The 13905-nt window shown below is 35.4% G+C and overlaps 1 protein-coding gene across 1 annotated transcript in view; it reads right to left on the reverse strand.

Moving 5' to 3' along the window:
• Positions 1-9907: 9907 nt before the first annotated feature.
• The window catches only part of IL33 (interleukin 33), a 57105-nt gene continuing 53107 nt past the window's right edge, over positions 9908-13905 (reverse strand). The window contains exons 5-8 of the mRNA XM_044264331.1: positions 13682-13789; positions 13103-13153; positions 12036-12133; positions 9908-10709 (exon numbers count right to left, since the gene is read on the reverse strand). Coding sequence (XP_044120266.1) covers positions 10509-10709; positions 12036-12133; positions 13103-13153; positions 13682-13789 — 458 coding nt within the window. The 3' untranslated portion in view covers positions 9908-10508. The remainder of the gene's footprint in view (positions 10710-12035; positions 12134-13102; positions 13154-13681; positions 13790-13905) is intronic.

Consider the following 13905-nt stretch of genomic DNA (forward strand, 5'->3'; position numbering starts at 1 on the left):
GGGAACCAGGTGGTGGGTATTGGAGAGGGCATGGATTGCATGGAGCACTGGGTGTGGTGCAAAAAACAATGAATACTGTTATGCTGAAAATAAAAAAATTAAAAAGAAAAAGAAGTACAATAAAATAAACACCTATGACCTTAGTGGATTACTTCTATACCCATCAGATCTTATTAATACTGATCCCCCCTCCTTTATCTTTTGCAGGGTAACTTCAATTAAAGTTGTAGAAGGGAGCAGTAGGGTGGCACAGTTGGTTGATCAACGGACTCTTGATTTCAGCTTAGGTCCTGATCTCAGGGTTGTAAGCTCAAACTCTATGGTGGGCTTCATTTAAGTGTGGATTCTGCTTGAAATTCTCTCTCCCTCTCCCTATGCCTTCCCACTCATGCTTGTGCACTTTCTCTCCTTCTTTATAAGATGAATAAATAAATCTTTAAAAAAGTTGTAGAGGAATTTGATTATGTTTTTCTATGTACTAATTGTACCTAAGAAAAATTGTTCTCAGTTAACATTAAGTCAAGTTTGCCTGCCTTTTAAAGCTAACATTCACTGACTGCTTTCTGCAGTTCTTATCAGTGTCCTCAGAAGCAGGTGTTACTATCATCTTTTTTATGGTTGAAGCTTGCTTTAAGCCATACTCAACAGAAAACCCAGCTCTAGCTCACCTTCTGTCTTGCATTGGATTCCTCAGATGTGGACCCCGAGTTAGAGATTCATGAGCATGTGATTTACTAAAGAATTATTCCCAAGAGAGACTGCTAAGGGATCTGGGCAGAGCAGCATAAAGCCTATAGGAGAATTATTGGCAGAATAGTTTGATCCAAGACAAGGACTTGCAAAAGCTTTGTGAGGTTGATGAAGGAATGCAAACTCACAGAAACTCATCTCCCTGTGCAAGACAGCAAAGCAACATTAGTACCATAAAGACAATCCTTGTAAAAAGAGCTGCAAGTGCTGGATATTGAAAGTGCGTAGAAGGTGGTGGTGGCAATGGTTATACAGGTGTACATACAGAAATGTAATAAAATAATTCAGTATAAAAGGATCTAAGTGTATTTGGGCAGAGTATCAGTATTGCTCACCACATGAGGGTTCTTCCATATTTTCTTCCTACCATTTTTAAAGTTTTGGCCTTTCTCTCCATGCTCATTGCCTCATGGAAAGAAGTTGGCTGTTCTACCTTCAGCCTTATATCTAGGTAGGAAGAGGGGGAGTAGGGTAAGACTGAAAAAAGGCATTTTAATTGAGTATCTCCCCTTTACAAAAGCTTTTGTCAACCCCTTATCCTGCCTATATTTTATTGTTCAGAAAAACATCAAATGGTTACCATATCTACTGCATGGGATTCTGGGAAGGTGTATATTTCAAGTTCAGAATATTAGTGTCCAGTACAAAATGAGGTTCTGTTGATAAGAAAGTAGGGATAGTGGTGACAGATATAAGATAAACAACTGCAATATTTGATACCTCCTCATTTTACAGAGGATAGAGAGATTGAGCAGGGTCACATAATTTGCTGAAGTTGCAGAGCCTGTAAGCAGTAAACCAAACTAACGTTCTTTTATAAAGAAGATTTAAGGTTTTTTTTTTCCTTGTGTGTATATGTGTGAATATATATAATCTCTATACTAGCATGGGGCTCAAATTCACCATCCTGAGATCAAGAGTTGTAGGCTCTTCCAACTGAGTCAGCCAGGTACCTCAAACTTAGTGGTTTTGTTGTTGTTGTTGTTGTGGCACACTACATATAGTTTTGTCATTTTGCCATCTTGCCATTTTTGTTTTAAGGCATACATTATGATGACACGATAGTAGCACATATCCCTTATTCTTTTTTTTTAAAGGCCTTTTCATGAAGTTCTTTTCTCTCTCTCTCTCTCCCTTCCTTCCTTCCTTTTTTTCTCTCTTTAGAGAGATAGCATTTGCATGTGAATGGGGAGGATAGAGAGCAGAAGGAAGAGAATCTGAAGCAGACTCCATGTGCAAGCATGTAGCCCAACATGGGGCTTGATCTCATGACCCTGAGATCATGACCTGAGCTGAAATCAAGAGTCAGATGCTCAACTGGCTGAACTACCCAGGTGCCTGTATTCCTTATTCTTTATACAGTTGTATAATATTCCATGTTTATAGTCCCTGGATTTTCCAACCTTATTGTTGTTTTTTTTTCCCAACAGTTTTCAGTTAAAATACATCTTTTCTTGTATTTAAAAATGTATCTTTATTTTAAAATTTATCATTTTTATTTTTTAAGTATTTATTTTAATCACCTGGTGCTCATCATGACAAATGCACTACTTACTCTCCATCTTCTATTTTACCTATCCTTCCAACCACCTCCCTTCTAGTAACCACCAATTTTTTCTCTATATTTAAAACCAATTTTTTCTCTATATTTGTCTTTTTTTTGTGGTTTGGTTTGTGTCTTTCTCTTTTTTCCCCTTTGCTTTTGTTTTGTTTCATATGAGTGAAATCATATGGCATTTGTCTTTCTCTAACTGACATATTGCACTTGGCATTATACTCTTTAGCTCCATCTATGTGCAAATGGCATGATTTCATTATTTTTTTTATGACTGAATAACATTCCCGTGTGTGTGTGTGTGTGTGTGTGTGTGTGTGTGTGGTGTGTGTATCACATCCTCTTTATTCATTAATCAATTGATGGACACTCAGGCTCAGGCTGCTTCCATATCTTGACATCATAAATAATGCTGTTATAAATATAGGGGTGCATGAATCCCTTTGAATTAATGTTTTCGTATTCTTTGGGTAAATACCTAGTACTGTGATTGCTGGGTAGGTCTATTTTTAACTTTTTGATGCACTTCCATACTGTTTTCCAGAGTTGCTGCACCAGTTTTCACTCCCACTAACACCGCAACAGTTTTCCTGTCTCCATATACTCACCAACATCTGCTGTTTCTTGTGTTGTTGATTTTAGCCATTCTGACAGGTGTAAAGTGTCTCATTGTAGTTTTTTTAAAATTTATTTTTTATTTATTTTCAGCATAACAGTATTTATTGTTTTTGCACCACACCCAGTACCCCAACCTCCCACCCCCTCCGCCACTTCAAACCCCTCAGATTGTTTTTCAGAGTCCATAGTCTCTCATGGTTCACCTCCCCTTCCAATTTCCCCCAACTCCCTTCTCTCTATCTCCCCATGATATTTATTATGTTCCACAAATAAGTGAAACCATATGATAATTGTCTCTCTCTGCTTGACTTATTTCACTCAGCATAATCTCTTCCAGTCCCGTCCATGTTGCTACAAAAGTTGGGTATTCGTCCTTTCTGATGGAGGCATAATACTCCATAGTGTATATGGACCACATCTTCCTTATCCATTCGTCCATTGAAGGGCATCTTGGTTCTTTCCACAGTTTGGCGACCGTGGCCATTGCTGCTATAAACATTGGGGTACAGATGGCCCTTCTTTTCACGACATCTGTATCTTTGGGGTAAATACCCAGGAGTGCAATGGAAGGGTCATAGGGAAGCTCTATTTTTAATTTCTTGAGGAATCTCCACACTGTTCTCCAAAGAGGCTGCACCAACTTGCATTCCCACCAACAGTGTAAGAGGGTTCCCCTTTCTCCACATCCTCTCCAACACAAGTTGTTTCCTGTCTTGCTAATTTTGGCCATTCTAACTGGTGTAAGGTGATATCTCAATGTGGTTTTAATTTGAATCTCCCTGATGACTAGTGAAGATTAACATTTTTTCATGTGTCTGATAGCCATTTGTATGTCTTCATTGGAGAAGTGTCTGTCCATATCTTCTGCCCATTTTTTGATATGATTGTCTGTTTTGTGTGTGTTGAGTTTGAGGCAGCATAGTGCTGGCATAAAAACAGACACATAGACCAGTGGAACGGAGTAGAGAGCCCAGATATGGTCCCTCAACTCTATGGGCAAATAATCTTTGACAAAACAGGAAAAAATATACAGTGGAAAAAAGACAGTCTCTTCAATAAATGGTGCTGGGAAAACTGGACAGCTATATGTAGAAGAATGAAACTCGACCATTCTCTTACACCGTACACAAAGATCAACTCAAAATGGATAAAAGACCTCAATGTGAGACAGGAATCCATCAGAATCCTAGAGGAGAACATAGGCAGTAATCTCTTAGATATCAGCCACAGCAACTTCTTTCAAGCTATGTCTCCAAAGGCAAAGGAAACAAAAGCGAAAATAAACTTTTGGGACTTCATCAAGATCAAAAGCTTCTGCACAGCAAAGGAAACAGTCAAGAAAACAAAGAGGCAACCCACGGAATGGGAGAACATATTTGCAAATGACAGTACAGACAAAAGGTTGATATCCAGGATCTATAAAGAACTCCTCAGTCTCATTGTAGTTTTTGATTTATATTTGATTTATATTTCCCTGATTTATATTGATTTATATTTAAATTTATATTGATTTATATTTCCCTGATGATAAGTGATGATAAGCATCTGTTCATGTGTCTATTAGCCTTCCGTATGTCTTTTTTGGAGAAATATTCATGTCTTCTCATTTTTAATTGGATTTTTTATTTTGGGGAGTTGAGTTTGATAAGTTCTTTATGTATTTTGGAAACTAACCCTTTATTGGATATGTCATTTATAAATATCCTTTCCCATTCCATTTTTTGCCTTTTAGCTTTGTTGATTGTTTTCTTTGCTGTGCAAAAGCTTTTGAAGTCCCAATAGTTTTTTTTTCCTTTTGTTTCCCTTGCCCCAGGAGACATATCTAGAAAGAAGTTGCTATGGTCTTGTCAGAGAAATTACTGCCTGTGCTCTTTCCTAAGATTTTTATGGTTTCTGGTCTCACATTTAAGTCTTTAATCCATTTCGAATTTACTTTTGTGTATGGTGTAAGTTAGTAGTTTCATTCTTTTGCATATTGCTGTCTTGTTTTCCCAACACCACTTGTTGAAGAAACTGTCTTTTATGCATTGGATAATCTTTCTTCTTTGTCAAAGATCAATTGACCATATAATTGTGGGTCTATTTCTGGATTTTCTATTCTGTTCTGTTGATCTATGTACCCATTTTGTATCATTACCACGCTGTTTTGTTTACAGTTTTGTAATATAACCTGAAGTCTGGAATTGTGATGCCTCCAGCTTTGCTTTTCTTTTTCAAGATTGCTTTGATTATTTGGGGTCTTTTATGGTTCCATATAAATTTTAGGATTGTTTTTTCTAGTTCTGTAAAAAAAATGTTATTGATGTTTTAGTCAAGATGCTTTAAATGTGTTGATCACTTTGGGTAGTATGCACATAAAATTGTGTCTTTACAAGTGATTTCTGGAAGTAGGATTGAAATAAGGGCCATTTGCACTTTTTTTCTTTGACTTGCCCATATCTTGTCTTATTTTTTTCTATAGGGTTATTGACTGTTTCTGTATTTTTAGAAACTATATTTTAAGCATATTAACTACTCATGGTATAATTATTATTTTTCTCATATAACATTTTACACCTCTTGAGTTAAAAATATATAATCAGTCTAACAATATTTTGATTAGCCCCATCTGGAATTTGAGTCATAGTTAGCAAAGGCTTCTACTAATAACAGATATTAGAAGATTTTATTGATTTTTTCCATTGTTTCACTTCTTATATTTAGATCTCTAACCCATTTGGGATTTCTCTTAGTATCAGCAATTTTACTTTTCCCCTTATGGATATCCAATTAACCCCATACCTGCATCACAAAGTTATACTTTTCCATACTTAACTGAGGTGTCACCTTTATCATATGCTAAATTTGCACGTGCATTTGAGACTACCTAATGTTTTTCTATTCAATTTGCCTATCTGTCCATTCCTTCATCAGTATCACATTACAGAGATTTTAAAACATAACTGAATATGCTCCAGATGTTTTAATATATTTCTAGAGAAGTTTATTTTTTTCATTTTTTGCTTTTTCCAACTGCTAGAGGATGTTCCCAAGTTTTGGTCTCATGGTGCCTTTCCATCTTCCAAGCCAGTGATGGCTATTCAAGTGTTTCTCACATCATAATGTGACTGATTCTTCTGCCTTCTTTTTCCACATTTAAAGGATCATTGTGATTACATTCACACACTCTGATAAACCAGGATAATCTCTTTATTTATTTTAAATTTTTAATTTAGGCTCTAGTTAACATACAGTGCAATACTGGTTTCAGGGGGAAAATTCAGTGATTCATCATTTACATACAACACCAAATGCCCTCTTTAATACCCATCACCCATTAGCCCATCCTCCCCACACCTTCCTCCATCAACTCTAAGTTTGTTCTCTATTATTAAGAGTCTTTTATGGTATTTTTCCCTCTCTCCTTACCCCCCCTTCCCATATGTTCATCTGTTATTTATTTGTCTTTCTGACTTATTTCACTTAGCATAATATGCTTCAGTTCCATCCACATTGTTACAAATGGGAAGATATCACTTTTTGATGGCTGAGTAATATTTTGATATACATATATATCAAAATATCACTGTGTATATATATAGTATATATATTATATATGTATATATATCTTATATATAAGATGTGGTATATATATATATATACACCACATACGTATACATACATATATATGTATATATATCCTATATATACATATATCCAATATATGTATATATCACACATATATTTTATATATATATATATATATATATATATATATATATACATGCATACATACCACATCTTCTTCATCTATTTGTCAGTCAATGGACATTTAGTCTCTCTCTATAGTTTGGCTATTGTTTATAATGCTGCTATAAACATTGGGGTACATGTACCCCTTTGAATCTGCATTTTTGTATCCTTTGGGTAAATACCGATTAGTGCAATTGCTAGATCATAGGGTAGTTCTATTTTTTGATTTTGACAAACCTCCATACTGTTCTCCAGAGAGGCTGCACTGGTCTGTATTCCCATTAACAGTGCAAGAGGCAAACCTATGCTTTTAATATGCTGGATAGTGATTCATGTGTCCCCTTATGGGAGTATCCTATGGGCTAGAGACTACAGTTGAACTTGGACAAATATTTCATCATCTTGGCATCTCAACAGGAAGCAGCTCATTGATTCTTACTCTACCAATTGGCTTTAACTTTTATCTCTTGCATCTGTTTCTAAGATTTTAAGCCCCCTAATCCCAACCCTGAGTATTAAGGAATTTGAAGCAACTGAATTGACCTGGTTGAATTGAACTGATTTTGCCTGGCACCTGCACAGGGAACCTATTTAACATGATTTTGAGAATGAATATAGAAATCAATCAGGGTGGGTATTAGGGTATGGGGATAGAGTCTTCAGTCCTATTTCTTTCTCTAATGAGAAACTCACACTGATGTCTCTTACCCTTGTGCAACTGTGTACTGCGGTGTTGGAGTTTTAATACATAAATTGTACAAGTTTCAAGTTCTATGTGGACAAGAAGCGTAGCTTAGGTTTTTGTTTTGTTTGGTTTGGTGCTTTCATGGTACTTAGCAAAGTCCAATATACATGGCATATGTTTAAGAAACCAGTGCTAAAAGGCAAGATTTCTGGGCTGTACAGGTCACTGTATGATGGGGGAAAGGAATTTTGGGACAAGCCTGGCTCAATCCCCACCTGAGTACCCTAGCTTAAGATTTCTTTATCATTCAGTTTCTTGGCATGCAGCACAAAGGTTGAAATTGTTTTTGTTTTTTGACTTGTTTTGTAGATGTGGGGGTTATAAGTTAATCTTTTTAGACTTTAACCAAGTTATTGTATTATAAGTAGCAATTTTCTTTCAAAATATCCTGAATCTCAATTTTTACTGTTCTTTTCCAATTCTAAGCCACATTACTCATTCAAATAAAATTTTCTTGACCATATTTCAAGGTATCTAATAAATACATAAAAATTTAACAAATATAAATAAAATGAGGGAAAAGTAAGTTTTAACATAATTGTTATTTCAGAAAAAAAGAAATGACCAAATTCCTTCCAATAATGTAGACCATCAAAACACATAACACAAAACACATAAAAATAAATAGCAAAAGACCACCACACATTTGTATATTTTAATCAAATAAAAATCACCCTAGTGATGGTATTAAGTATTTTTAGGAAAAGAAAATTGAACAGCAGAAATAATCAGGTTGAAAGATACCTAGCTGAGTCAGAAGTCAGGTTAAATTTTCTTTTGCAGGTGTATGTTGGTTGTTTGATCTCAGGTAAAAGTTGCTGAATAGGTCCTTTGTGCTGGCCCCTATGATGGGCACTGGGAGTACAAAGGTGAAAAAGATACAATCTCTTCTCTGGAATATCTTACTTAGTTTTGAATTACCAGACAAATGACCTACTCCAGATAGTAACATTAGTGGATTAAGATATGCTTATTTTGACTTAAAAATTTCAGAATAAGGGCACCTGGGTGGCTCAGTGGGTTAAAGCTTCCGCCTTCGGCTTGGGTCGTGATCCCAGGGTCCTGGGATCGAGTCCCACGTGGGCTCTCTGCTCAGTGGGGAGCCTGCTTCCTCCTCTCTCTCTGCCTGCCTTTCTGCCTACTTGTGATCTCAGTCAAATAAATAAATAAATCTTTAAAAAAATAAAAATAAAAATTTCAGAATAGTCATTTTATGATAAAACCATATGGCCTCACACACTTTTTAAAAAATACAGTTTATTCAACAACTTAAACAATGTAATAGATAGGTTATTTTAAAACAATCATATTAAGTATATCATACAGCTGAATATGATTAACACATAGTGTTTTTCAGAAAAGATGATATATATTCTGCTTTATTTTTCTCTCCATAATAAAACTGACAATGTAATAAAAGATATATTGTTGCTTAGTTTTTTACCCTCACACAGTAATTCTTAGCCTTTTTAATCTTATGTTCTGCCAGCATTTTATGCAATAGATCTCAACAAATTAGAAATGTAAAAGCCTACACTTTCAGATAGGTACTGTTATTAGTTTTAGCATTTATTGTCAGTATTAAACCTATGAAAAAGTTAGAGTAGAATTTGAAGCCTTAAGTAAGCAAAAATTATTGCTTTAGTGGTTGAAAAATTTCATTATATAGTTAAGCATAAATTTTACTACCTTAGTAGTGTAAAATGCAAAGGTGTTTAATAAAAAATATTGCCATCATTACGCTTATGTGAAATTCTACACCAAGTAGACAAAGTAGACAAAGACGTTGCCATCCAGAGGTTAGGTAATATGGAATGAAGCTCAGGGGTCACAGAATGTATATCAAGAGCACAGTTGGTCAAAAGAAAGAAGAAAAGTCATAAAAACATTACATAGTAGGCACGCTAATCAGGAAGCTAGATAAGGAAAACACTGTACACATGGGAAGAAAGGATTAGAAGAAATTTTGCCCAGGGTGACATGTATATCAGGTCATAGATCCCTGGAGCATAATGTCAGAAGGACATTGTATAACACAAACATAAGGAATAGTCAGTTATTGATATTGCAATGTTAATTCTGTGTCCCACCTAGGCTCTAGTAGATTAAAGGACTTGTGGCCTCACCATGGTACTTAGTTTGTTAGATATTCCCAAAGATTTCAATTATATGTCTGAACTAAAATTTATTTTACTTTGTAATATAAGAATGCCCTGCTAAATTTACCTTATTCTATAAGAATCAGCGTTTTTAAAATGAAATAATTAGATGTAAAATTATTTACTTTACAAATACTACATTTATTTTTCTTACTTTTTCAACTACCTTTCTCTTTTCTCATATTATCTGCCTACCTATCAATGTGTCTGAAGTTTTGGGCATTTTTTTTAAAGATTATATTTATTTATTTATTTGTCAGAGAGGGAGAGAGAGAGCAAGAGAGAGTGAGTGCACAAGCAGGGGGAGTGGCAGGCAAAGCGAGAAGCAGGCTCCTGGCTGAGCAGGGAGTCTGAAGCAGGACTTGATCCCAGGACCCCGGGTTCATGACTTAAGCCAAAGACATCAGCTTAACCAGCTGAGCCAAGCAGGTGTCCTGGTTTTGGGCATCTTCAAACAAATTTGGTGTTTTATTCCATTTGTGAAATGGTCAATCTAAGTAGATCTGATTGTCTTTTCCCAAAAGCTCTAAGGTTTGAATTTGTTGTTTGGAACCAGGGAAAATTATGTCTCTATGTAGCTTTTTAAAATGGATCCATGTCTAAAATGAAACTTGGATTAAGGCCCTTGCTTCTCCCCAAAGATATCAGCTCTAAATATCAAGCTTTCTGGGCTGAAAGTAGAAAAAAGTAGAAGTCAGGTTGTATATTTTCTGAGGTCTATGTAACAATACACGTTTGAATATGTAGTGAGACAAAGGGTAGTAAAAAACAGACAGAATATATTATAAACACATTTTTACAAATAATAAGAAAAATATTCCATAGCATACTAAGTACCCTTCATTTCCCTTAAACATTGTCTGGTTCTTTCTTTATCTCTCAACATTTCTCCAGCACTGGCTATTTGGGTTACCCAACCCAGGCTCCACAGCTTTTCATCACATGAAGTTTAAGAGAGCTTAAATATGGTATTCTCTATACTCTTTGAATCCTCAGTTGGGTCCCCTATTTTAATTAGAGCAAGGTGGTTATCCTTTACTCCTATAAACACTCCAGGATTATTCTTACATTCAAAAGAAACACATTTAGAAGACTTCCTATGAAGGCGGAAGAAGGCCTGGTCTGGCAATTGGTTTTCACATTTTTGTAGCTGAGGAAAAAAGAAAGCAAGCAACCAGCATGTAAGTGGGAAGTCCAAAATCAACCTTACCTCCCTGCAATAGAAACTAAAAGGGAATAATTATAACTAGTATTTCTAGCAAGGATGCTTACTAAGTAGGGGATGGGAGTGGTGGGTGTAGTAGGAAGAAATGGGTAGAGGGCTAAAGTTGGGGGGGGTGTCTGATTTGATTCATTGATAGTTGAGAAACGTAGCTTAGAGTGACTGGATTTGGATGCAGCAGCTCAGGACTTGTGCCTGACTTTTGCCATGTACTATCTCTGAGAGGTGTGCACATTGCTTTACTTCTCAAACCTCAATTTTTTAGTCTAATCAGTTTTCTAGATCAGTCAACCAACAACTTACCAGCACATATGTGAATGATGTAAGTGATTATTATTTTAGGGCAATAAGTGGTAGGGATGGTTTGTATTATAGTAATATTTAACTAATAAAACAACTCTATTATGGAATTACTGCAATAACTAAAGGAGACTGCTTGTAAAATATTTAGCACAGTATTTGGCATGTAACAGAGCTCTGTATGGGGTCAGCTCTTATCACTGAGTAATTATATACATCCAAAACTGTTATATACATTTAGGAATGTTTGTTAAGAAAGATGCTGGTTACCATCCAGTGTTTATGATAATGCCTTATATGACTGTATTAGATTCATAATTTTGTATTTATGTCATTTATCATCTATAGTATAGTCTTTATGTTTTCTTTCTGGTCTCTATCTTTGGCTTGTTTATTCCTGAAGATGTTTGTAAATTTTAACAATGACCTATATTATACTCCCATTTACATTTTTTTGTAACAATATTGTAACGTAAATCTTGGCATATGGAAACGTTTATGACTTTCCCTTTAGCAGGGTCAGAGTGTAAACTTGTTTTTACATTTGCCTAAGAAAACTATATTTTATCAGGAACACTTCCTGGAAGAACAAAGTAGTTCCTAAAGTAAAATGGAAAGGATTTGAGATCATTGTATACAGCAGTGCTTCTCAAATTTCAATGTGCTTATGAATCTCCTGGAGATTTGTTAAAATTATGATTCTGCTTTAATTGTGAGGAAACCTGAAATTCTGCATAGCTCCCAGGTGCACTGCTGGCAGAGAACAGAATTTCTGTAGCAAGGCTATACATGCCATTTATCTCCCTTTCCTACCCTAGAAGCAAGTTATTAGCAGTAAATAATCGTGTCTTAGGTACAATAGCAGAAGCAAAATTTCTTTGAAATATGCCAGACACCCAAATCTGCACGAGTGAGTGGAGTTAGTTATGACAGTTAAATGCATATTTCTTTTACCTCCACAGAGTGTTCCTTGTTGTTGGCATGCAGCAAAAAGTCTTTGTCTTTTGTAGGGCTCAGGTTTACCAATAATGTCTGGCCATCAACACCATCACCTTGCAATTTAAAAAAGAAAGTAAATTTAAAAAGTAATAAAAAATTGAAAAATCTAAATTATAAAGTTAAGAATTTAGCTCATTTTAATTTAAATGAGTTTAACACATAGGAAAAGAGTCCAAGATATGGATGTAAAATAATTGTTTCATTAATCTACATGTCTTTTAGAAGTATGTGTACCCAAGTGAAACTAAAGAATCATTGGACAATATGGGCTTAAGTTTAATTTCCTAAAGAGTTATTGGACAATTTGGGGTAATTTTAAGCTCCTTAGTTATTACCCCATGTAGTAAAATTAGCAAAATTACCCCATTAAAATAAATTAAACTTAGTAAAATCACCCCATTATTTGGGGGTAATTTTAAGCTCCTTGGTTTCCTTATTTGCTTTCTAATTGTAGAATTGTGACTCTATTTGGTATTTGTCTGGGTGTCAGCTTCCCTGTCTGCAAAGCTACTGATGGTTGTTTCCCAATATCCAACTATCCTCCTTGTGTAATAGAACATTTCCCAGTCTGTTTTCTTATAATAAAGTGTAGCAATGTGACTAAGTTTTGACAAATATGAGGTGAATGGAAGTGTCAGTTGCAACTTAAAGTTTTGTCCTTAAAGGGAAAGAGAATGCATGTGTCATGTCTTCCTTTGTCCTGCTGATTGGGCATTGTCATGGTAGCAAGTAATCTTGAACCATGTAGATGTTGGCAGAGTTACAGAGAAGGAGCTTGGTCCTTGTACAACTTGTTGAATTCCAGCACTGGCTAAGATAAAAATAAAGTTTTGTGTAGCTTAAGCCATTATTATTCTGCAATGGATGGGTGGAATAAATCCTGTAAGAATCTAAGATTTTGCCATGAGTGTGGGCTGGAGAGAACCTTCTGAGACTGTCTTTTTCATGGAGCATTTTTGGATTTGTCCTTACCCCCAAATTCAAGAATGCAAGCACTACAACTGCCCAGCCCTCCAAATTACCTGTTCCATGAGTGGGGGATTGGGAATCATAATAACGGAATAGCACCTTATCTGAAAGAGAATGCATAAAATCCTTTTGGTGAGATACAATTTTATCAAAAGATTTCAATTTCAACATATACCTAACAGCAGAAAATATCCTCTTTTGTTACATATCAATAAAAGCAAAACTTTTGTGATTTTAAGAAAGGCCTAAAAGCTTCTAAATTCTCCTCAACTTAGTGTATTTAGGCACCTGCTGCCAATGCATTGGAGTTAGCACACAGCATGGAATTTATTTGCTATGTCTGAAGTAGTCCACTGTTTATGGTTTGGTAAATTTATTATTATTATTATTAGGGGGAGGTAGAGTTGGAGGGGCAAGAGCAGGAGGAGAAGGTGAGAGAGAATCTTAAGTAGGCTTCACACCTAGTGAAAGCCTGATATGGGGCTTGATCTCAAGACCCTGAGATCAATGACCTGAGCTGAAATCAAGGGTTGAACACTTAACTGTCTGAGCAATCCAGGCACCCCTTGGTAAACTTATTTTTTACTTTACTAGTCATCATTATATCATTATAGACAAAAGAAATATTCTACCTTTTTCTTGGTCTTTTCTCAAGTCTTCTACATAGATCTCATAACCTCCATCCTCAAAAACGAAAGTAATAGATTGATCATTGTATGTGCTCAGGGAAGCAGAATGTTCTGTAACAAGTGAAAAGTTTGTCATTAAGAATTCAAACACACTTTTTCCCATGAACAATCTTTCAGCAATCAAAAGGAAATGCTTCCTTAAAGGTTTTTGATTTTTGTTTTTCTTT

Source organism: Neovison vison, chromosome 9 (assembly GCF_020171115.1).
Source record: "Neovison vison isolate M4711 chromosome 9, ASM_NN_V1, whole genome shotgun sequence".
NCBI classification, from domain to species: domain Eukaryota; kingdom Metazoa; phylum Chordata; class Mammalia; order Carnivora; family Mustelidae; genus Neogale; species Neogale vison.